The sequence below is a fragment of the Pollachius pollachius genome (assembly GCF_949987615.1).
Source record: "Pollachius pollachius genome assembly, chromosome: 10".
Classification (NCBI taxonomy): domain Eukaryota; kingdom Metazoa; phylum Chordata; class Actinopteri; order Gadiformes; family Gadidae; genus Pollachius; species Pollachius pollachius.
The window spans coordinates 4,951,854-4,976,806 of record NC_136943.1 but is presented as its reverse complement, the minus strand read 5'-3'; the positions used below and the strand labels follow the sequence as shown (position 1 = coordinate 4,976,806).

General features: G+C 42.8%; 6 protein-coding genes and 1 pseudogene across 10 annotated transcripts in view; all 7 read left to right on the top strand.

The window, feature by feature from the left end:
- LOC307081264 (protocadherin gamma-C5-like) overlaps positions 1 to 24,953 on the top strand; it is a gene marked incomplete at its 5' end in the record, with an annotated part of 103,441 nt that overhangs the window by 26,750 nt on the left and 51,738 nt on the right. The gene's annotated exons all lie outside the window — the stretch shown is intronic.
- On the top strand, positions 272 to 2,671 carry LOC307081280 (protocadherin gamma-A11-like; the record flags this gene model as incomplete). Its single annotated transcript, XM_079744392.1, has 1 exon — positions 272 to 2,671. One exon carries the CDS (start codon positions 272 to 274, stop codon positions 2,669 to 2,671), a length of 2,400 nt encoding a protein of 799 aa, XP_079600518.1.
- On the top strand, positions 3,292 to 5,697 carry LOC307081278 (protocadherin gamma-A2-like; the record flags this gene model as incomplete). The annotated part of the gene is made up of 1 exon (XM_079744390.1): positions 3,292 to 5,697. One exon carries the CDS (start codon positions 3,292 to 3,294, stop codon positions 5,695 to 5,697), a length of 2,406 nt encoding a protein of 801 aa, XP_079600516.1.
- Positions 6,320 to 8,725, top strand: LOC307081277 (protocadherin gamma-A2-like; the record flags this gene model as incomplete). The annotated part of the gene is made up of 1 exon (XM_079744389.1): positions 6,320 to 8,725. The coding sequence occupies one exon, from the start codon at positions 6,320 to 6,322 to the stop codon at positions 8,723 to 8,725; it is 2,406 nt and encodes an 801-aa protein (XP_079600515.1).
- Positions 9,355 to 11,766, top strand: LOC307081276 (protocadherin gamma-A2-like; the record flags this gene model as incomplete). The annotated part of the gene is made up of 1 exon (XM_079744388.1): positions 9,355 to 11,766. The coding sequence occupies one exon, from the start codon at positions 9,355 to 9,357 to the stop codon at positions 11,764 to 11,766; it is 2,412 nt and encodes an 803-aa protein (XP_079600514.1).
- LOC307081279 (protocadherin gamma-A2-like) lies at positions 14,014 to 16,419 on the top strand (the record flags this gene model as incomplete). Its single annotated transcript, XM_079744391.1, has 1 exon — positions 14,014 to 16,419. One exon carries the CDS (start codon positions 14,014 to 14,016, stop codon positions 16,417 to 16,419), a length of 2,406 nt encoding a protein of 801 aa, XP_079600517.1.
- LOC307081529 (protocadherin gamma-A11-like) lies at positions 18,679 to 20,933 on the top strand (annotated as a pseudogene). The gene has a single exon. The product of its transcript is annotated as a protocadherin gamma-A11-like (transcript).

Below are 24,953 nucleotides of genomic sequence, written 5' to 3'. Positions count from 1 at the left end.
TTTTGTGCTCTGGGCTCTTAGGGCCGCTGTTGGCCAACGTGTTTCGTTTTAGTTCAGATGTGAAGCATTTTCTCCGTTACACAGACGCACAAAGCACAGCAGCACAGATAGGGAAGGACGACAGACACGGGAATAACGTCAATTGGATATTGTCTTTGACGTTTGGAACATTGCCTTTTATTTTGTGACAGCATGAACCTTTTTTAAATGACCAGTGGGATAACGGATGGACGCTTTGTTTGACCTTCTTTCGGGAACATCCAGGAAAACAATGGTGCAGCAAGTACTGTTCCTCGTCTCTGTCGTCTCCGTTTGTTCGGTGCTCGGGCAGATCAGCTACACCATTCCCGAGGAAATGGCGAAAGGATCTTTAGTGGGAAATATAGCACGGGATCTAGGTTTAGATGTCAAACGACTCGCGTCAGGTAAAGCTCGTGTTTATTCCGGTGATAGCACAGTTTACATCGAACTAAATAAAGAACAGGGAGCCCTCCTTATCAAAGACAGGATAGACAGAGAGGCGCTTTGCGAACAGATGACGCCTTGTTCTTTACATTTCCAAATAATATTAGAAGATCCGATGGAATTTTACAGCGTATCTATCGAGATCATAGATATTAACGACAATGCCCCAACCTTTGAGAAAGAAGAAATGAAATTCAAAATTAGTGAATCTGCAGGCGTTGGATCGAAATTCTTTTTGGAAAGAGCTATGGATTTAGACGTTGGCAACAACGATCTGCAGAATTACATCCTAAAGCCTTCCGATAATTTTGCTCTCAAAATGCATAATCAAGCAGACGGATCGAAAAATGTCGAGATGGTTTTACAGAAAGCTCTCGATAGGGAAACACATGAGCATTTGTCTCTCGTTTTGACGGCTGTGGACGGCGGACAGCCACAAATGTCCGGAACAATGCAGATTCTCATCACTGTGCTAGATGCTAATGATAATGCTCCTGTCTTTACGCAGTCGATATATAAAGCTACTGTGATGGAGAATTCTCCAAAAGGCACCGTAGTGACCACGGTCAGTGCTTCGGATGCAGATCACGGTTTAAATGGAAAAGTAATATATTCAATCACGAACACAATGGATGTTGTAAGACGTGTGTTTGAAGTAAATAAAGAAAGCGGCGAGGTGCGGTTAGTTGGTAACATAGACTATGAAAGGGCAAAAACCTTTCAAGTTAATTTACTTGCAAGTGATGAGGGAGGACTAACTGACACTTGTAAATTAATAGTTGATTTAACTGATATGAATGACAATACGCCTGTTATTAATATAATGTCTAAATCAAACGTTATATCAGAAAATGCTGAATCCAACACTGTTGTAACAATGATTAACATTCAGGATCAAGATTCTGGTGACAATGGAAAAGTCAACTGTGCCATTAATGAGAACATGCCATTCATTTTAAAGGCAACATCAAATAATTTCTTCAGTTTAGTGACGGACAGTGATTTAGACCGAGAGAGAGAATCTGCTTATAATATCAGTGTGACGTGTTCTGATCAGGGAGTACCTTCCCTCACCAGCAGCGTTGCTCTCAATCTACAGATCTCAGATGTAAACGATAACGTCCCAGCTTTTGAAAAACCTTCTTATGAGGCATATCTCATAGAGAATAATAAACCAGGTATCTCTATATTCACGGTAAAAGCTAGAGACGCAGACTGGAACCAGAATGCCCACATCTCTTATATACTAGAGGACTCCTCTTTAAACGGCGTGCCAGTCTCCTCCTATGTGTCTGTTAGTGCTGACAGTGGAGTCATACATGCAGTCCGCTCTTTTGACTACGAGCAGATTAAAGACTTTCAATTCCGTGTTAAAGCACAAGATGGAGGCTCTCCTCCCCTCAGTAGTAATGTGAGTGTGAAAATACTGATCCAGGACCAGAATGACAACGCCCCTCAGGTTCTGTATCCAGTCCAGACTGGTGGTCCTCTGGTGGCTGAAATGGTGCCTCGTTCAGCAGATGTGGGCTATCTGGTCACTAAAGTGGTGGCTGTTGATGTGGACTCTGGACAGAATGCCTGGCTCTCCTATAAACTACAGAAGACCACAGACAGGGCGCTGTTTGAAGTGGGCTTACAGAATGGAGAAATAAGAACTATCCGCCAAGTCACTGATAAAGATGCTGTGAAACAAAGACTGATTGTTATAGTGGAGGACAACGGACAGCCCTCTCGTTCAGCTACAGTCATTGTTAATGTGGCGGTGGCGGACAGCTTCCCTGAAGTGCTCTCGGAGTTCACTGACTTTACACACGACAAGGAGTACAATGACAACCTGACTTTTTACTTGGTCTTGGCTTTGGCTGTAGTTTCATTTCTCTTCATCACGTGTTTAGTGGTGATCATATCAGTGAAAATCTACAGATGGAGACAGTCTCGTATCCTGTATCATTCCAATCTCCCGGTGATTCCATATTATCCACCACGTTACTCAGACACTTTGGGGACAGGGACTCTCCAGCACGTGTACAATTACGAGGTGTGCAGGACCACTGACTCCAGAAAGAGTGACTGTAAGTTCGGCAACGCTGGTAGTCAGAACGTTCTGATAATGGACCCCAGTTCTACAGGGACCATGCAGCGAATACAGAGTGAAAAGAGCATCCTGGATGAACCAGACTCTCCACTTGAGGTTAGAAACCACTGACAGAATCTTATTTTCTGTATTAATCCGTCTTTTCCCTCATGTTTAGCACCAAGGACAGCTACTTTTTGGACTTTATGAATCAATTGGCTGTTTCTAATTTGCTAACTGTTTTCTTTATTCATCTGTAGTACTTTCAAAAACGGAATACATGCTTGACATTATCCCAAGATATATTTTTAAAGATTATCGTCTTTGGAACATGTTATGAGTGCAGTTGGCTCCAGAGGCGTTTTAGGCAAAAACAATATTGTCTTGATTTATATCACATTATTTTACGGCTTATAGCCTCCGATACTCCACCTGTTGTATGAATTAAATGCATTGTAATTTTGCCATTTGGACTCTGAGGGACGCTATAGGCCAGAATGTCCCAGTTAAAGGCCATCTTCTGCAATAGGTCTACCTCCCACCAGATCGTTTTTATTATTTTCCCGTCGATGGACGAGCGCATTGCATTTTACAAGGGCACGAAACAGTGTGAAGCAGGATCGCTCTTTGTTGCTTTCCTTTAATTTGTAAGCGGTTGTCGACGTGTTGTGGCTCATCTTTTGTAGAATATCAAAAACGAATCGGGATATCTACGTTTTCCTTGAGATTACAACGACACTGGGGAAGGAACAATGGGACGCTACGTCGGAAGGCTTCTATTTATCTGGATCTTCTGTCTCAGCTCGGTGCTCGGGCAGGTCAGCTACACCATACCTGAAGAGATGGCGAAAGGCTCTGTAGTCGGTAACATAGCACAGGATTTAGGTTTGGATTTGAAGAGACTGAAGTCAGGTAAAGCCCGTATTTTCACCCGTGAAAGCATCGAATATGTCGAGCTGAACAGGGAAAGAGGAGTCCTCGTTATCAAAGACAGATTAGACAGAGAGGCCATCTGCGGACAAACGACGCCTTGTGCGCTCCATTTTCAGATCATATTAGAAAACCCGATGGAATTTTACAGTATTAGTATTGAGATTACAGATGTGAATGATAACGCCCCGGTCTTTCAAAAAAGAGAGGTAACATTTAAAATAAGTGAGTCGGCTGTAAGTGGCGCAAAATTCATATTAGACATGGCAAATGATCTTGACGTTGGGAAAAATGGCTTACAAACATATATCCTGAAACCAACAGATAACTTTGCTCTAAAATTACACAGTCAAGCAGGAGATATTACCAATATCGAAATGGTTTTAGAGAAACCTCTCGATAGAGAACAACACGAACAACTCTCTTTAGTCTTAACAGCCGTCGATGGCGGAGAGCCGCAGATGTCTGGAACAATGCAGATCCTGATTTCGGTTTTAGACATCAATGATAACGCTCCCGTTTTCACCCAGTCTCTATACAAAGCGTCTATTAAAGAAGGCGCTCCGTTAGGCGCCATTGTTACTACGGTCACTGCGACGGACGCAGACGACGGCGATAATGGTAAAATAACGTACTCAGTTTCAAGTATGTTGGATCACACTCTTGAAATATTTGAAGTAAATGAAAACAACGGTGAGGTGAAGTTGATAAGAAATGTTGATTATGAAAAAGCTCGAACATTTCAGATAAATATACGCGCTAGTGATGAGGGAGGTCTGGTCGATTCATGTAAATTAATAGTAGACGTCATTGATGTGAACGACAACACACCTGATATTCACATTATGTCTAAATCCAATGTGATATCAGAAGACGCCAAACCTAACACAGTCGTAACCATGATCAATATACAAGATGCAGATTCAGGTGAAAATGGAAAAGTGAAATGCTCCATCAACGATGACATTCCTTTTGCCTTGAAGTCGACATCTAACAACTTCTTCAGCTTAGTGACTGACAGTGATTTAGACAGAGAGAAGGAGTCCGGTTATAATATCAGTGTGACGTGTTCTGATGAGGGAGTGCCTTCGCTTTCCAGCAGCGTCACAATCGCCCTTCAGATCCTAGACGTCAATGATAACGCGCCTGTCTTTTTAAAAAAATCATACGAAGGATACATCGTAGAAAACAACGTCCAAGGTGTCTCTATATTCACACTGAACACAAGAGACGCAGACTGGAACCAGAACGCCCGTGTCTCTTACATACTAGAGGACTCCTCTTTAAACGGCGTGCCCGTCTCCTCTTATGTGTCTGTTAGTGCTGACAGTGGAGTTATACATGCAGTCCGCTCTTTTGACTACGAGCAGATTAAATATTTTCAGTTTCGTGTCAAAGCTCAAGATGGAGGTTCTCCTCCCCTCAGTAGTAACGTGAGTGTGAAAATACTGATCCAGGACCAGAACGACAACGCCCCTCAGGTTCTGTATCCAGTCCAGACTGGTGGTTCTCTGGTGGCTGAAATGGTGCCTCGTTCAGCAGATGTGGGCTATCTGGTCACTAAAGTGGTGGCTGTTGATGTGGACTCTGGACAGAATGCCTGGCTCTCCTATAAACTACAGAAAGCCACAGACAGGGCGCTGTTTGAAGTGGGCTTACAGAATGGAGAAATAAGAACTATCCGCCAAGTCACTGATAAAGATGCTGTGAAACAAAGACTGACTGTTATAGTGGAGGACAACGGACAGCCCTCTCGTTCAGCTACAGTCATTGTTAACGTGGCGGTGGCGGACAGCTTCCCTGAAGTGCTCTCGGAGTTCACTGACTTTACACACGACAAGGAGTACAATGACAACCTGACTTTTTACTTAGTCTTGGCTTTGGCTGTAGTTTCCTTTCTCTTCATCACGTGTTTAGTGGTGATCATATCAGTGAAAATCTACAGATGGAGACAGTCTCGTATCCTGTATCATTCCAATCTCCCGGTGATTCCATATTATCCACCACGTTACTCAGACACTTTGGGGACAGGGACTCTCCAGCACGTGTACAATTACGAGGTGTGCAGGACCACTGACTCCAGAAAGAGTGACTGTAAGTTTGGCAACGCTGGTAGTCAGAACGTTCTGATAAAGGACCCCAATTTTACAGGGACCATGCAGCGAATACAGAGTGAAAAGAGCATCCTGGACGAACCAGACTCACCACTAGAGGTTAGAAGTCACTGACATAATGTTCTATTTGTATTAATCCGTCTTTTCTCTCATGTTTAGCACCATGGACAGCTAATGTTTTGACTATGAATCAAAAGGCTTTTTCTAACATGCAAACTGTTTATTTTACTCAGCTGTAGTACTCTTCAAGAACTGATTCCATGTTTCACATGATCCCAACATATATTTAAGATTTCCTTAAGAATTGAAGTCTTTGTAACATGGGATTATTCAGCCTCGTCCACAATAGCCTCTGCCAAAACAACGTTGTTATTATTTATATTACCTTCATTTTCAACTTATTACCAGTCCAGTCTACTGTTTGTTTTTAAGATTGAAAATAATTGTAATTTTGCCGTTTGTACTCTAAGGGCCGCTATAGACTAGAATGTCCCAGTTAAAGGCCATCTAGTGCAGTACCTCCCACCATGTTGGTTGTATTATTTTCCTGTCTATGAACGAGCCATTGCATTTTAAGAGGACACGAAACACCGTGAAGTAGGGGATCGCTATTTTTTCTTTCATTCAACATGTAAGCTGTTGTCGACGCGTTTTTGCTGATCTTTTGTGGAATATCAAAGACTAAAAAGGATATTTACGTTTTCATTGAGAATACATCGCGACTGGGGAAAGAACAATGGGACGCTACGTCGGAAGGCTTCTATTTATCTCGATCTTCTGTCTCAGCTCGGTGCTCGGGCAGGTCAGCTACACCATACCTGAAGAGATGTCGAAAGGCTCTGTAGTCGGTAATATAGCACAGGATTTAGGTTTGGATGTGAAGAGACTGAAATCAGGTAAAGCCCGTATTTTTACCCGTGACAGCATCGAATATGTCGAGCTGAACAGGGAAAGAGGAGTCCTCGTTATCAAAGACAGAATAGACAGAGAGGCCGTCTGCAGACAAACAACGCCTTGTGCGCTCCATTTTCAGATCATATTAGAAAACCCAATGGAATTCTACAGTATAAATATTGAGATCACAGACGTGAATGACAACCCTCCTGTATTTGAAAAAAACGATGTGAAATTTAAAATCAGTGAGTCTGCTGTAAGTGGAGCTAAATTCATATTGGACATGGCAAATGATCCTGACGTCGTGACAAATGGCTTAAAAACGTACATCCTAAAACCAACAGATAACTTCGCCCTTAAATTACACAGTCAAGGAGACGATATAAAATTCATCGAAATGATTTTAGAGAAACCTCTTGATAGGGAACAACAAGAACACCTCTCTTTAGTGTTAACGGCAGTCGATGGTGGAGAGCCACAGATGTCTGGAACAATGCAGATCCTGATCTCGGTTTTAGACGTCAATGATAACGCTCCCGTTTTCACCCAGTCGGTTTACAAAGCGTCTATTAAAGAAGGCGCTCCGTTAGGCACCATTGTTACTGCGGTCACTGCGACTGATGCAGACGACGGAGATAATGGTAAAATAACTTACTCGGTTTCAAGCAAGTTAGGTAATTCATTAGGAATATTTGAAGTAAATGAGGAAAATGGGGATGTGTCATTGAGTGGCAATATTGACTACGAAAAAGAACGAACATTTGAGATAAATATACGTGCTAGTGATGAGGGAGGTCTGGTCGACTCCTGTATATTAATTGTAGATGTCATTGATGTGAACGACAACACACCTGATATTCACATTATGTCTAAATCCAATATAATATCAGAAGACGCTAAACCTAACACAGTCGTAACCATGGTCAATATAGCAGATGCAGATTCTGGTGAAAATGGCAAAGTGAAATGCTCCATAAACGATGACATTCCATTTGCATTGAAGTCGACATCTAACAACTTCTTCAGCTTAGTGACGGACAGTGATTTAGACAGAGAGAAGGAGTCCGGTTATAATATCAGTGTGACGTGTTCTGATGAGGGAGTTCCTTCGCTTTCTAGCAGCGTCACAATCGCGCTTCAGATCCTAGACGTGAATGATAACGCGCCTGTCTTTTTAAAAAAGTCATACGAAGGACACATCGTAGAAAACAACGTCCAAGGTGTCTCTATATTCACACTGAATGCAAGAGACGCAGACTGGAACCAGAACGCTCGTGTTTCTTATATACTAGAGGACTCCTCTTTAAACGGCGTGCCCGTCTCCTCTTATGTGTCTGTTAGTGCTGACAGTGGAGTTATACATGCAGTCCGCTCTTTTGACTTTGAGCAGATTAAAGATTTTCAGTTTCGTGTCAAAGCTCAAGATGGAGGCTCTCCTCCCCTCAGTAGTAATGTGAGTGTGAAAATACTGATCCAGGACCAGAACGACAACGCCCCTCAGGTTCTGTATCCAGTCCAGACTGGTGGTTCTCTGGTGGCTGAAATGGTGCCTCGTTCAGCAGATGTGGGCTATCTGGTCACTAAAGTGGTGGCTGTTGATGTGGACTCTGGACAGAATGCTTGGCTCTCCTATAAACTACAGAAAGCCACAGACAGGGCGCTGTTTGAAGTGGGCTTACAGAATGGAGAAATAAGAACTATCCGCCAAGTCACTGATAAAGATGCTGTGAAACAAAGGCTGACTGTTATAGTGGAGGACAACGGACAGCCCTCTCGTTCAGCTACAGTCATTGTTAATGTGGCGGTGGCGGACAGCTTCCCTGAAGTGCTCTCGGAGTTCACTGACTTTACACATGACAAGGAGTACAATGACGACCTGACTTTTTACTTGGTATTGGCTTTGGCTGTAGTTTCCTTTCTCTTCATCACGTGTTTAGTGGTGATCATATCAGTGAAAATCTACAGATGGAGACAGTCTCGTATCCTGGATCATTCCAATCTCCCGGTGATTCCATATTATCCACCACGTTACCCAGACACTTTGGGGACAGGGACTCTCCAGCACGTGTACAATTACGAGGTGTGCAGGACCACTGACTCCAGAAAGAGTGACTGTAAGTTTGGCAACGCTGGTAGTCAGAACGTTCTGATAATGGACCCCAGTTCTACAGGGACCATGCAGCGAATACAGAATGAAAAGAGCATCCTGGATGAACCAGACTCTCCACTTGAGGTTAGAAATCACTGACAGAATGTTCCATTTTGTATTAATCAGTCTTTTCCCTCATGTCTAGCACCATGGACAGCTATTGTGTTGATGTTGTGAAGGATAGGCTTTTTATAACTTGCTTAAAGTTTTCTTCCTTCAGCTGTAGACCTTTCAAATACAGATTCCATTATTCACTTCATCCCAATATATGTTCGACTTTGAATTATTTTTAAAATATTTATGTCTTTGGGATATGTTAAAAGTGCAGTTTGCTCCCGAAATATTTTTGGCCAAAGCAACGTTGTCTTTATTAATATCACATTATTTATTAGGCTTATTACCTGTCGAACCTACTTATTGTTTCATTTAAACAAATTGCAATTGGGCCTTTTGGACTCCGAGGGCCGCTATAGACCAGAATGTCTGAGTAAAAGTCCATCTTCTGCAGTACCTCCCACCATATCGGTTTTATTCTTTTCCCGTCTATGGACGAGCGCATTGCATTTTACAAGGACACGAAACAGCGTGAAGCAGGATCGCTCTTTGTTTTTTTCGTTAGACTTGTCAGATGTTGTCGACGTGTATTGGCTGATCATCTGTGGAATATCAAAGACGAAACGGGATCTTTACGTTTTAACTGAGAATACAACGCCATCGGGGAAAGAACAATGGGACGCTACGTCGGATGGTTTCTATTTATCTGGATCTTCTGTCTCAGCTCGGTTCTTGGGCAGGTCAGCTATACCATACCTGAAGAGATGGCGAAAGGCTCTGTAGTCGGTAATATAGCAAAGGATTTAGGTTTGGATGTGAAGAGACTGAAGTCAGGTAAAGCCCGTATTTTTACCCGTGACAGCATCGAATATGTCGAGCTGAACAGGGAAAGAGGAGTCCTCGTTATCAAAGACAGGATAGACAGAGAGGCCATCTGCGGACAAACGACGCCTTGTGCGCTCCATTTTCAGATCATATTAGAAAACCCAATGGAATTCTACAGTATAAGTATTGAGATTACAGACGTAAATGACAACGCCCCAGTATTTGAAAAACTCGACGTGAAACTTAAAATCAGCGAGTCTGCTGTAAGCGGAGCTAAATTCATTTTAGACATGGCAAATGATCGTGACGTCGGGACAAATGGCTTAAAAACATATATACTGAAACCGACAAACAACTTCGCCCTTAAATTACACAATCAAGGAGGGGACATAAAATTCATCGAAATGGTTTTAGAAAAACCTCTCGATAGAGAACAACAAGAACACCTCTCATTAGTGTTAACGGCAGTCGATGGCGGAGAGCCGCAGATGTCTGGAACAATGCAGATCCTGATCTCGGTTTTGGACGCCAACGATAACGCTCCCGTTTTCACCCAGTCGGTTTACAAAGCGTCTATTAAAGAAGGCGCTCCGTTAGGCTCCATTGTTACTACGGTTGCTGCGACTGATGCAGACGACGGAGATAATGGTAAAATAACGTACTCAGTTTCAAGCAAATTAGGTAAAACATTAGGAATGTTTAAAGTAAATGAAGAAAATGGGGCTGTGACATTGAGCGGCAATATTGACTACGAAAAAGCGCGGACATTTGAGATAAATATTCGCGCAAGTAATAATGATGAGGGAGGGCTGGTAGACTCCTGTAAATTAATTGTAGATGTCATTGATGTGAATGACAACACACCTGATATTCACATTATGTCTAAATCCAATGTAATATCAGAAGACGCTAAACCTAACACAGTCGTAACCATGATCAATATAGAAGATGCAGATTCTGGTGAAAATGGCAAAGTGAAATGCTCCATAAACGACGACATTCCTTTTGCATTGAAGTCGACATCTAACAACTTCTTCAGCTTAGTGACGGACAGTGATTTAGACAGAGAGAAGGAGTCCGGTTATAATATCAGTGTGACGTGTTCTGATGAGGGCGTGCCTTCGCTTTCCAGCAGCGTCACAATCGCGCTTCAGATCCTAGACGTCAATGATAACGCGCCTGTCTTTCTAAAAAAATCATACGAAGGGCATATCGTAGAAAACAATGTCCAAGGTGTCTCTATATTCACACTGAACGCAAGAGACGCAGACTGGAACCAGAACGCCCGAGTCTCTTATATACTAGAGGACTCCTCTTTAAACGGCGTGCCCGTCTCCTCTTATGTGTCTGTTAGTGCTGACAGTGGAGTTATACATGCAGTCCGCTCTTTTGACTACGAGCAGATTAAAGATTTTCACTTTCGTGTTAAAGCTCAAGATGGAGGCTCTCCTCCCCTCAGTAGGAATGTGAGTGTGAAAATACTGATCCAGGACCAGAACGACAACGCCCCTCAGGTTCTGTATCCAGTCCAGACTGGCGGTTCTCTGGTGGCTGAAATGGTGCCTCGTTCAGCAGATGTGGGCTATCTGGTCACTAAAGTGGTGGCTGTTGATGTGGACTCTGGACAGAATGCCTGGCTCTCCTATAAACTACAGAAAGCCACAGACAGGGCGCTGTTTGAAGTGGGCTTACAGAATGGAGAAATAAGAACTATCCGCCAAGTCACTGATAAAGATGCTGTGAAACAAAGACTGACTGTTATAGTGGAGGACAACGGACAGCCCTCTCGTTCAGCTACAGTCATTGTTAACGTGGCGGTGGCAGACAGCTTCCCTGAAGTGCTCTCGGAGTTCACTGACTTTACACACGACAAGGAGTACAATGACAACCTGACTTTTTACTTAGTCTTGGCTTTGGCTGTGGTTTCCTTTCTCTTCATTACGTGTTTAGTGGTCATTATATCAGTGAAATTCTACAGATGGAGACAGTCTCGTATCCTGTATCATTCCAATCTCCCGGTGATTCCATATTATCCACCACGTTACTCAGACACTTTGGGGACAGGGACTCTCCAGCACGTGTACAATTACGAGGTGTGCAGGACCACTGACTCCAGAAAGAGTGACTGTAAGTTTGGCAACGCTGGTAGTCAGAACGTTCTGATAATGGACCCCAGTTCTACAGGGACCATGCAGCGAATACAGAGTGAAAAGAGCATCCTGGATGAACCAGACTCTCCACTTGAGGTTAGAAATCACTGACAGAATGCAGTATTTTGTATGAGTTAATAATTGTACTCACGTCTAGCACCATGGACAGCTGCTGTTTTGACTTCATGAATCGAAAAGCTATTTCTAACTTCCTTATTTTTTTATTCTTTCAGCTGAAGGGCTTTTCAAATACTGAATTCGTCCTTCATATCATCCCAACGTATATTTAAGGTTTTTTAATCAATTCAGTTCTTTGTAACATGTGAAAAGTCCAGTTTACTCCACAATTGTCTCTGCCTTGTCATCATTTATATCACATACAGTGCCTTTGAAAAGTATTCACCCCCCTTGGCATTTCTCGTGTTTTGTTGCCTCACAACCTGGAATTAACATGGATTGTTTGAGGATTTGCATAATTTAATTTACAGAACATGCCTACAACTTTGAAGATGTTTTTTTTTTATTATTGTGAAGCAAACAACAAATAGGACAAAATGACAGAAAAAGTCAATGTTCATAACTATTCACCCCCCTAAAGTCAATACTTTGTAGAGCCACCTTTTGCGGCGATCACAGCTCCAAGTCGCTTTGGATAAGTCTCTATGAGCTTGCCACATCTTACCACTGGGATTTTTGCCCATTCCTCCTTGCAAAACTGCTCCAGCTCCTTCAAGTTGGATGGTTTGCGCTTGTGAACAGCAATCTTTAAGTCTGACCACAGATTTTCTATTGGATTGAGGTCTGGGCTTTCATTAGGCCATTCCAAAACATTTACATGTTTCCCCTTAAACCACTCAAGTGTTGCTTTTGCAGTGTGTTTGGGGTCATTGTCCTGCTGGAAGGTTAACCTCCGTCCTAGCCTCAAATCACGCACAGAGTGGTACAGGTTTTGCTCAAGAACATCCCTGTATTTAGAACCATCCATCTTTCCCTCAACTCTGACCAGTTTCCCAGTCCCGGCTGCTGAAAAACATCCCCACAGCATGATGCTGCCACCACCATGTTTCACTGTGGAGATGGTGTTCTTTGGGTGATGCGATGTGTTGGGTTTGCACCAGACATAGCGTTTTCTTTGATGGCCAAACAGTTCAATTTTAGTCTCATCAGACCAGAGCACCTTGCCCAACTCCACATGCCTTTTCACAAACTCAAAACGTGCCATTTTGTTTTTTGCTGAATGTAATGGCTTTCTTCTGGCCACTCTGCCATAAAGCCCAACTCTGTGGAGCGTATGGCTTATTGTCGTCCTATATACAGATACTCCAGTCTCTGCTGTGGAACTCTGCAGCTCCTCCAGGGTTACCTTAGGTCTCTGTTCTGCCTCTCTTATTAATGCCCTCCTTGCCCTGTCCGTGAGTTTTGGTGGGCGGCCGTCTCTTGGCAGGTTTGCTGTTGTGCCATGTTCTTTCCATTTGGTTATGATAGATTTGATGGTGCTCCTGGGGATCATCAAAGATTTGGATATTTTTTTATAACCTAACCCTGACTTGTACTTCTCCACAACATTGTCCCTGACTTGTTTTGATAGACCCTTGGTCTTCATGGCAGTGTTTGGTTAGTGGTGCCTCTTGTTTAGGTGTTGCAGCCTCTGGGGCCTCTCAAAAAATGTGTGTATATGTACTGACAGATCATGTGACACTTAGATTGCACACAGGTAGACATCATTTCACTAATTATGTGACTTCTGAAGGTAATTGGTTGCACCAGAGCTTTTTATGGGCGTCATAACAAAGGGGGTGAAAACATATGCACATGCCAAATTTCAGTTTTTTATTTCTAAAAAATAGTTTTATATATATATTTTTCTCATTTCACTTCACCAACTTAGACTATTGTCTTCTGATCCATCACATAAAATTCAGATTAAAAAAATATTGAACTAAAGGCTGTCATGTAACAAAATAGGTAAAAAGCCAAGGGGGGTGAATACTTTTGCAAGGCGCTGTATATCGTTAGCCTATTACCAGTCCAATCTATCAATTGTTTAATTTATATTAATTGTAATTTTGCCTTCTGGACTCTAAGGGCCGCTATAGGCTAGAATGTCCCAGTTAAAGGCCATCTTTTGCACTATCTCCCAGCTTCCACCATATCGGTTTTATTATTTTCCCGTCTATGGACGAGCGCATTGCATTTTACAAGGACACGAAACACCGTGAAGCAGGATCACTCTTTAATTCTTTCTTTCAACATGTAAGCTGTTGTCGACGTGTATTGGCTGATCTTTTGTGGAATATCAAAGACTAAAAGGGATCTTTACGTTTTCATTGAGAATACAACGACACTGGGGAAAGAACAATGGGACACTACGTCGGATGGCTTCTATTTATCTGGATCTTCTGTCTCAGCTCGGTGCTCGGGCAGGTCAGCTACACCATACCTGAAGAGATGGCGAAAGGCTCTGTAGTTGGTAATATAGCACAGGATTTAGGTTTGGATGTGAAAAGACTGAAGTCAGGTAAAGCCCGTATTTTTACACGTGAAAGCATCGAATATGTCGAGCTGAACAGGGAAAGAGGAGTCCTCGTTATCAAAGACAGAATAGACAGAGAGGCCATCTGCGGACAAACGACGCCTTGTACGCTCCATTTTCAGATCATATTAGAAAACCCGATGGAATTCTACAGTATAAGCATCGAGATTACAGATGTTAATGACAACGCCCCATTCTTTCAAAAAACCGACGCGAAGTTTAAAATCAGTGAGTCTGCTGTAATTGGAGCTAAATTCATATTAGACATGGCAAAAGATCCTGACGTCGGGACGAATGGCTTAAAAACATATGTCCTAAAACCAACAGATAACTTCGCTCTGAAATTAAACAGTCAAGATGGCAATATAAAATTCATCGAAATGGTTTTAGAGAAACCTCTCGATAGAGAACAACATGAACACCTCTCTTTAGTGTTAACGGCAGTCGATGGTGGAGAGCCGCAGATGTCTGGAACAATGCAGATCCTGATCTCGGTTTTAGACGCCAATGATAACGCTCCCGTTTTCACCCAGTCTGTTTACAAAGCGTCTATTAAAGAAGGCGCTCCGTTAGGCACCATTGTTACTACGGTTACTGCGACTGATGCAGACGATGGAGAAAATGGTAAAATAACGTACTCTGTTTCAAGTATGTCAGGTAACACATTAGGACAATTTGAAGTAAATGAAGAAAATGGTGATGCGACATTGAATGGCAATATTGACTACGAAAAATCTCAAACATTTGAGATAAATATACGCGCTAGTGATGAGGGAGGGCTGGTAGACTCTTGTACGTTAATCGTAGACGTCATTGATGTGAACGACAACACACCTGATATTCACATTATGTCTAAATCCAATGTTATATCAGAAGACGCTAAACCTAACACAGTCGTAACCATGATCAATATACAAGATGCAGATTCTAGTGAAAATGGAAAAGTGAAATGCTCCATTAACGATGACATTCCTTTTGCTTTGAGGTCGACATCTAACAACTTCTTCAGCTTAGTGACGGACAGTGATTTAGACAGAGAGAAGGAGTCCGGTTATAATATCAGTGTGACGTGTTCTGATGAGGGAGTGCCTTCGCTTTCCAGCAGCGTCACAATCGCCCTTCAGATCCTAGACGTGAATGATAACGCGCCTGTCTTTCTAAAAAAATCATACGAAGGAAACATCGTAGAAAACAACGTACAAGGTGTCTCTATATTCACACTGAACGCAAGAGACGCAGACTGGAACCAGAACGCCCGTGTCTCTTATATATTAGAGGACTCCTCTTTAAACGGCGTGCCCGTCTCTTCTTATGTGTCTGTTAGTGCTGACAGTGGAGTTATACATGCAGTTCGCTCTTTTGACTACGAGCAGATTAAAGATTTTCAGTTCCATGTTAAAGCTCAAGATGGAGGCTCTCCTCCCCTCAGTAGTAATGTGAGTGTGAAAATACTGATCCAGGACCAGAATGACAACGCCCCTCAGGTTCTGTATCCAGTCCAGACTGGTGGTTCTCTGGTCGCTGAAATGGTGCCTCGTTCAGCAGATGTGGGCTATCTGGTCACTAAAGTGGTGGCTGTTGATGTGGACTCTGGACAGAATGCCTGGCTCTCCTATAAACTACAGAAAGCCACAGACAGGGCGCTGTTTGAAGTGGGCTTACAGAATGGAGAAATAAGAACTATCCGCCAAGTCACTGATAAAGATGCAGTGAAACAAAGACTGACTGTTATAGTGGAGGACAACGGACAGCCCCCTCGTTCAGCTACAGTCATTGTTAACGTGGCGGTGGCGGACAGCTTCCCTGAAGTGCTCTCGGAGTTCACTGACTTTACACACGACAAGGAGTACAATGACAACCTGACTTTTTACTTGGTCTTGGCTTTGGCTGTAGTTTCCTTTCTCTTCATCACGTGTTTAGTGGTGATCATATCAGTGAAAATCTACAGATGGAGACAGTCTCGTATCCTGTATCATTCCAATCTCCCTGTGATTCCATATTATCCACCCCGTTACTCAGACACTTTGGGGACAGGGACTCTCCAGCACGTGTACAATTACGAGGTGTGCAGGACCACTGACTCCAGAAAGAGTGACTGTAAGTTTGGCAACGCTGGTAGTCAGAACGTTCTGATAATGGACCCCAGTTCTACAGGGACCATGCAGCGAATCCAGAGTGAAAAGAGCATCCTGGATGAACCAGACTCTCCACTTGAGGTTAGAAATCACTGACAGAATGCAGTATTTTGTATGAGTTAATAATTGTACTCACGTCTAGCACCATGGACAGCTGCTGTTTTGACTTCATGAATCGAAAAGCTATTTCTAACTTCCTTATTTTTTTATTCTTTCAGCTGAAGGGCTTTTCAAATACTGAATTCGTCCTTCACATCATCCCAACGTATATTTAAGGTTTTTTAATCAATTCAGTTCTTTGTAACATGTGAAAAGTCCAGTTTACTCCACAATTGTCTCTGCCTTGTCATCATTTATATCACATACAGTGCCTTTGAAAAGTATTCACCCCCCTTGGCATTTCTCGTGTTTTGTTGCCTCACAACCTGGAATTAACATGGATTGTTTGAGGATTTGCATAATTTAATTTACAGAACATGCCTACAACTTTGAAGATGTTTTTTTTTTATTATTGTGAAGCAAACAACAAATAGGACAAAATGACAGAAAAAGTCAATGTGCATAACTATTCACCCCCCTAAAGTCAATACTTTGTAGAGCCACCTTTTGCGGCGATCACAGCTCCAAGTCGCTTTGGATAAGTCTCTATGAGCTTGCCACATCTTACCACTGGGATTTTTGCCCATTCCTCCTTGCAAAACTGCTCCAGCTCCTTCAAGTTGGATGGTTTGCGCTTGTGAACAGCAATCTTTAAGTCTGACCACAGATTTTCTATTGGATTGAGGTCTGGGCTTTCATTAGGCCATTCCAACACATTTACATGTTTCCCCTTAAACCACTCAAGTGTTGCTTTTGCAGTGTGTTTGGGGTCATTGTCCTGCTGGAAGGTTAACCTCCGTCCTAGCCTCAAATCACGCACAGAGTGGTACAGGTTTTGCTCAAGAACATCCCTGTATTTAGAACCATCCATCTTTCCCTCAACTCTGACCAGTTTCCCAGTCCCGGCTGCTGAAAAACATCCCCACAGCATGATGCTGCCACCACCATGTTTCACTGTGGGGATGGTGTTCTTTGGGTGATGCGATGTGTTGGGTTTGCACCAGACATAGCGTTTTCTTTGATGGCCAAACAGTTCAATTTTAGTCTCATCAGACCAGAGCACCTTCCTCCATACATTTTGGGAGTCTCCCACATGCCTTTTCACAAACTCAAAACGTGCCATTTTGTTTTTTGCTGAATGTAATGGCTTTCTTCTGGCCACTCTGCCATAAAGCCCAACTCTGTGGAGTGTATGGCTTATTGTCGTCCTATGTACAGATACTCCAGTCTCTGCTGTGGAACTCTGCAGCTCCTCCAGGGTTACGTTAGGTCTCTGTGCTGCCTCTCTTATTAATGCCCTCCTTGCCCTGTCCGTGAGTTTTGGTGGGCGGCCGTCTCTTGGCAGGTTTGCTGTTGTGCCATGTTCTTTCCATTTGGTTATGATAGATTTGATGGTGCTCCTGGGGATCATCAAAGATTTGGATATTTTTTTATAACCTAACCCTGACTTGTACTTCTCCACAACATTGTCCCTGACTTGTTTGGAGAGTTCCTTGGTCTTCATGGCAGTGTTTGGTTAGTGGTGCCTCTTGTTTAGGTGTTGCAGCCTCTGGGGCCTCTCAGAAAATGTGTGTATATGTACTGACAGATCATGTGACACTTAGATTGCACACAGGTAGACATCATTTCACTAATTATGTGACTTCTGAAGGTAATTGGTTGCACCAGAGCTTTTTATGGGCGTCGTAACAAACGGGGTGAATACAAATGCACATGCCAAATTTCAGTTTTTTATTTCTAAAAAATAGTTTTATATATATTTTTTTCTCATTTCACTTCAACTTAGACTATTGTCTTCTGATCCATCACATAAAATTCAGATTAAAAAAATATTGAACTAAAGGCTGTCATGTAACAAAATAGGTAAAAAGCCAAGGGGGGTGAATACTTTTGCAAGGCGCTGTATATCGTTAGCCTATTACCAGTCCAATCTATCAATTGTTTGATTTATATTAATTGTAATTTTGCCTTCTGGACTCTAAGGGCCGCTATAGGCTAGAATGTCCCAGTTAAAGGCCATCTTTTGCACTATCTCCCAGCTTCCACCATATCGGTTTTATTATTTTCCCGTCTATGGACGAGCGCATTGAATTTTACAAGGACACGAAACACCGTGAAGCAGGATCACTCTTTAATTCTTTCTTTCAACATGTAAGCTGTTGTCGACGTGTATTGGCTGATCTTTTGTGGAATATCAAAGACTAAAAGGGATCTTTACGTTTTCATTGAGAATACATCGCGACTGGGGAAAGAACAATGGGACACTACGTCGGATGGCTTCTATTTATCTGGATCTTCTGTCTCAGCTCGGTGCTCGGGCAGGTCAGCTACACCATACCTGAAGAGATGGCGAAAGGCTCTGTAGTTGGTAATATAGCACAGGATTTAGGTTTGGATGTGAAAAGACTGAAGTCAGGTAAAGCCCGTATTTTTACACGTGAAAGCATCGAATATGTCGAGCTGAACAGGGAAAGAGGAGTCCTCGTTATCAAAGACAGAATAGACAGAGAGGCCATCTGCGGACAAACGACGCCTTGTACGCTCCATTTTCAGATCATATTAGAAAACCCGATGGAATTCTACAGTATAAGCATCGAGATTACAGATGTTAATGACAACGCCCCATTCTTTCAAAAAACCGACGCGAAGTTTAAAATCAGTGAGTCTGCTGTAATTGGAGCTAAATTCATATTAGACATGGCAAAAGATCCTGACGTCGGGACGAATGGCTTAAAAACATATGTCCTAAAACCAACAGATAACTTCGCTCTGAAATTAAACAGCCAAGATGGCAATATAAAATTCATCGAAATGGTTTTAGAGAAACCTCTCGATAGAGAACAACATGAACACCTCTCTTTAGTGTTAACGGCAGTCGATGGCGGAGAGCCGCAGATGTCTGGAACAATTCAGATCCTGATCTCGGTTTTAGACGTCAATGATAACGCTCCCGTTTTCACCCAGTCTGTTTACAAAGCATCTATTAAAGAAGGCGCTCCGTTAGGCACCATTGTTACTACGGTTACTGCGACTGATGCAGACGACGGAGAAAATGGAAAAATAACGTACTCGGTTTCAAGCATGTCAGGTAACACATTAGGACAATTTGAAGTAAATGAAGAAAATGGTGATGCGACATTGAACGGCAATATTGACTACGAAAAATCTCAAACATTTGAGATAAATATACGCGCTAGTGATGAGGGAGGGCTGGTAGACTCTTGTACGTTAATCGTAGACGTCATTGATGTGAACGACAACACACCTGATATTCACATTATGTCTAAATCCAATGTTATATCAGAAGACGCTAAACCTAACACAGTCGTAACCATGATCAATATACAAGATGCAGATTCTGGTGAAAATGGAAAAGTGAAATGCTCCATTAACGATGACATTCCTTTTGCATTGAGGTCGACATCTAACAACTTCTTCAGCTTAGTGACTGACAGTGATTTAGACAGAGAGAAGGAGTCCGGTTATAATATCAGTGTGACGTGTTCTGATGAGGGAGTGCCTTCGCTTTCCAGCAGCGTCACAATCGCCCTTCAGATCCTAGACGTGAATGATAACGCGCCTGTCTTTCTAAAAAAATCATATGAAGGACACATAGTAGAAAACAACGTCCAAGGTGTCTCTATATTCACACTGAACGCAAAAGACGCAGACTGGAACCAGAACGCCCGCGTCTCTTATATACTAGAGGACTCCTCTTTAAATGGTGTGCCCGTCTCCTCTTATGTGTCTGTTAGTGCTGACAGTGGAGTTATACATGCAGTCCGCTCTTTTGACTACGAGCAGATTAAAGATTTTCAGTTCCGTGTTAAAGCTCAAGATGGAGGCTCTCCTCCCCTCAGTAGTAACGTGAGTGTGAAAATACTGATCCAGGACCAGAACGACAATGCCCCTCAGGTTCTGTATCCAGTCCAGACTGGTGGTTCTCTGGTGGCTGAAATGGTGCCTCGTTCAGCAGATGTGGGCTATCTGGTCACTAAAGTGGTGGCTGTTGATGTGGACTCTGGACAGAATGCCTGGCTCTCCTATAAACTACAGAAAGCCACAGACAGGGCGCTGTTTGAAGTGGGCTTACAGAATGGAGAAATAAGAACTATACGCCAAGTCACCGATAAAGATGCAGTGAAACAAAGACTGACTGTTATAGTGGAGGACAACGGACAGCCCTCTCGTTCAGCTACAGTCATTGTTAACGTGGCGGTGGCGGACAGCTTCCCTGAAGTGCTCTCGGAGTTCACTGACTTTACACACGAAAAGGAGTACAATGATAACCTGACTTTTTACTTAGTCTTGGCTTTGGCTGTAGTTTCCTTTCTCTTCATCACGTGTTTAGTGGTGATCATATCAGTGAAAATCTACAGATGGAGACAGTCTCGTATCCTGTATCATTCCAATCTCCCGGTGATTCCATATTATCCACCCCGTTACTCAGACACTTTGGGGACAGGGACTCTCCAGCATGTGTACAATTACGAGGTGTGCAGGACCACTGACTCCAGAAAGAGTGACTGTAAGTTTGGCAACGCTGGTAGTCAGAACGTTCTGATAATGGACCCCAGTTCTACAGGGACCATGCAGCGAATACAGAGTGAAAAGAGCATCCTGGACGAACCAGACTCTCCACTTGAGGTTAGATATTTCAAAATAGACACAGAAAGTGTATAGGAAGGTTTCAATGATGTGCTCTGTTTCCAAGCCGCCATCTCTGTACTTATTTTTGAAAAACTGTAGAATTACAAAGCAACCAGTTTATATTCTTATTATAGCAGGGATAAGGCTGGGAATCACTCTGATATCACGTGAAACCCTCCTATACCTGTTCAAAAACCACATAGGCATTCAAACATTTCAGCACCTTGGACAGTACAAAGATGTGCATTTTATCGCTATCATTATGTCTTCTCTGTATATATGTTATTTGTGGTTGATTGTTGCAGTATTACTTTACGTCCCTAGGTGCCGCTGTGTATTAGTTAGAAGATGGTGGTATCACTTTCGTCAGACCCCCTTTTATCTCACAGATCGAAACACTGTAGGCCGACTACTATCACTCATTACACTGACAAAGGAACTGTTTTTGAATAACTCTTAACCATTTCTCGTTGTGTGATTGGCTATTTTTGATCTCCTAACTTCAGCTTTCACTTGGATTTTAAAAGGATGAATCTTCATTGTCGTGGATTACAAGGGGTTGCCTTTCCGCTGTTCCTTTTCCTTTTTATTGCTGATGTATCGCTCGGGCAGGTCCGTTACTCAATTCCCGAGGAAATGGCGACGGGTTCCGTCGTGGGGAGCATCGTTGTGGACCTCGGTTTGGATGTTAATAGACTGAAATCCGGTCGTGCCCGTATATTTACCGAGGATGATAGTGAGTACATCGGGCTGAATTCGGACAAGGGGACGTTAGTTGTCGCCAAGAGAATAGACAGAGAAGTCCTGTGCGGTCAATTGTCTCCCTGTTCTTTACATTTTCAGATTATATTAGATAACCCAATGGAGCTGCATCGTATAGATGTGGAAATTATTGATATAAATGATAACGCCCCTGCTTTCGCTAAGAAAGAGATGAGTTTTCAGATCAGCGAAATGGCTGTGAAGGGATCTCGTTTTTCGCTTGATAGTGCAATAGATCCTGATGTGTCATTGAACACGCTTCAAACATACAAATTAACTCCTACGGATCATTTTAAATTGAACATACTTTCTCGTCCCGATGGTACAAAATATGTGGAAATGGTTCTGGAGACGTCGCTGGACAGGGAAAAAAAAGACGAGCATAAATTAATATTGACGGCATTTGATGGTGGAAATCCTCAAAGATCGGGATCGGTTAAAATTAACGTTATTGTTATGGACGCAAATGATAATGCTCCTGTTTTCAGTCAACCCATTTTCAGGGTAAATGTCCCAGAAAATGCGTTGAAAGAGAGTGTAATTCTGAAAGTCAGCGCAACTGATATAGATCAAGGGACAAATGGAGAAATCGTCTATTCTTTCTCTCAAAATACCAACAGTGCATTGTCTCTATTTAATATAGACACCAATACTGGGGAAGTGACTATGTATGGGGTATTAGATTATGAAAAAGCTAAACATTATGAAATTGATGTAGAAGCAAAAGATAAAGGTGGATTAACAGATACAAGCAAGATACTGATTGATGTAATTGATGTCAACGACAATGCGCCAGTTATTAATATCATATCATTCTCAAATCCCATACCGGAAGATTCTGTGCCAGAGACAGTCATAGCAATGTTCAATATCAAAGATTTAGACTCAGGTAAAAATGGTCAGGTTAAGTGTTTCATCAGCCCCGATTTACCTTTCAAAATCAAGTCGGCCTCATCTAATTTCTATAGTTTGGTGACTGACGATGCTTTGGACCGTGAACTAGTGCCAGAGTATAACATAACATTGACGGCCACTGATGACGGATCCCCCCCTTTCTCTGTCAGCAAGACAATTACTCTGAAAATATCAGACGTCAATGACAACACCCCAGTGTTCTCACAGCAGTCGTTTATTGCATACATCAGTGAAAATAACTTGCCAGGGAAGTCAGTGCTCTCTGTCAAGGCCAATGACAATGATTTTGGAAACAATGCACGCATTTCATATTTCCTTAATGATAACCGGGTTAATGAAATGTTGACATCAGCTTACTTTTCAATGAATGCAGAAAGTGGGGAGATAATGGCCGTGCGATCCTTTGACTTTGAGCAAAGAAAGGAGTTTACAGTTAGTGTTAAAGCACAAGATGGAGGCTCTCCCCCCCTCAGTAGTAATGTAAGTGTGAAAATACTGATCCAGGACCAGAACGACAACGCCCCTCAGGTTCTGTATCCAGTCCAGACTGGTGGTTCTCTGGTGGCTGAAATGGTGCCTCGTTCAGCAGATGTGGGCTATCTGGTCACTAAAGTGGTGGCTGTTGATGTGGACTCTGGACAGAATGCCTGGCTCTCCTATAAACTACAGAAAGCCACAGACAGGGCGCTGTTTGAAGTGGGCTTACAGAACGGTGAAATAAGAACTATCCGCCAAGTCACTGATAAAGATGCTGTGAAACAAAGACTGACTGTTATAGTGGAGGACAACGGACAGCCCTCTCGTTCAGCTACAGTCATTGTTAACGTGGCGGTGGCGGACAGCTTCCCTGAAGTGCTCTCGGAGTTCACTGACTTTACACACGACAAGGAGTACAATGACAACCTGACTTTTTACTTGGTCTTGGCTTTGGCTGTAGTTTCCTTTCTCTTCATCACGTGTTTAGTGGTCATTATATCAGTGAAAATCTATAGATGGAGGCTTGAGCGTCACCTTTACAAATCAGGTGTAAATCTTCCGGTTATTCCGTATTACCCGCCTCTCTATGCTGACGTAGGGACCGGTACCTTGAAGCACACGTTCAATTACGAAGTTTGTGGAACGACTGACTCTCGCAAGAGTCAGCTGACCGAGTGTGCCCGGCCCTTCAGTCAGAGCACCTTGAACCGGGACCACGATGTCCCTCAGACTATGTCCAGGTCTACAACGCACTCCATGGATTTGATAACAGAGGTGAGACCTCACAGATGTCTCCACAGTTATTTAGCCAATGGCATTGTTTGTAGTGGTCAGAGTGATTAGGAGTCCTTTAGGCCACTTAAACATTTTCAAAGCCAGCAGCAATACAAACAGGAAGATACCAGAATAGAGAACTATGTTTTGTTCAGCTTTTTCTTTGTTGTTCTTGCTCAGTTACTTTAAAAGCATACAGAGCTGTGGTGACTACCTGGTTGTATCCTGACGTTAGTTAAACAATGTTTGAACGTTTTTGAAATGCCTTGCATCTTAATAGGGTGAATGCCAGTGTTTGGTTTAGATACGGAACTGAGTCAGTACATATTAAATACACATGTGTTATTCGGTTGGTCCTGTATATATCAAATGCAGAATGTATATATTCTACATTGAACAGATGTAGTCTATTATGGGATATCATTGTGTTTATTCTGTCCATTCTAAATGACCACCATTGTGCACGTTGATCTGTTATGAATGTGGAGGCGAGCTGCTGTATTGAGGCGTGTAGCCATGCTGAAGCATCACTGCAGTGAAACATTTCCTCCACGTACCCATGGACAACACACACACACACACACACACACACACACACACGGTGCACTTTAGATTCAATGACCTAGTTCCCTGCTTTACATGCTGCCGCCATTTTCCCTCTTTCTATACTTATTATTTTATGAAGACTGCGCTGACAGAACCAGAGGCTAACGAAAAGAACTATAGAAATCCTCCTTTAGTAATAATATAGATTGAATAGAACAGATGGAAGCTGGAGGAAGGCTGTAAACACGATGCAAGGGTGAGGCTAGGGAGAGAACGTGGGCAGACGTGATGGAGAGCCTGCGAAAGGGGGAGGGTTGGAGGGAGTTGTTGCAGAGAGGCAGAGAGAAGAGAAGCAGGAGGGGGAGGGGAAGAGAGACACGCTGTAGCTGGTTCAGCCTCCACCATCC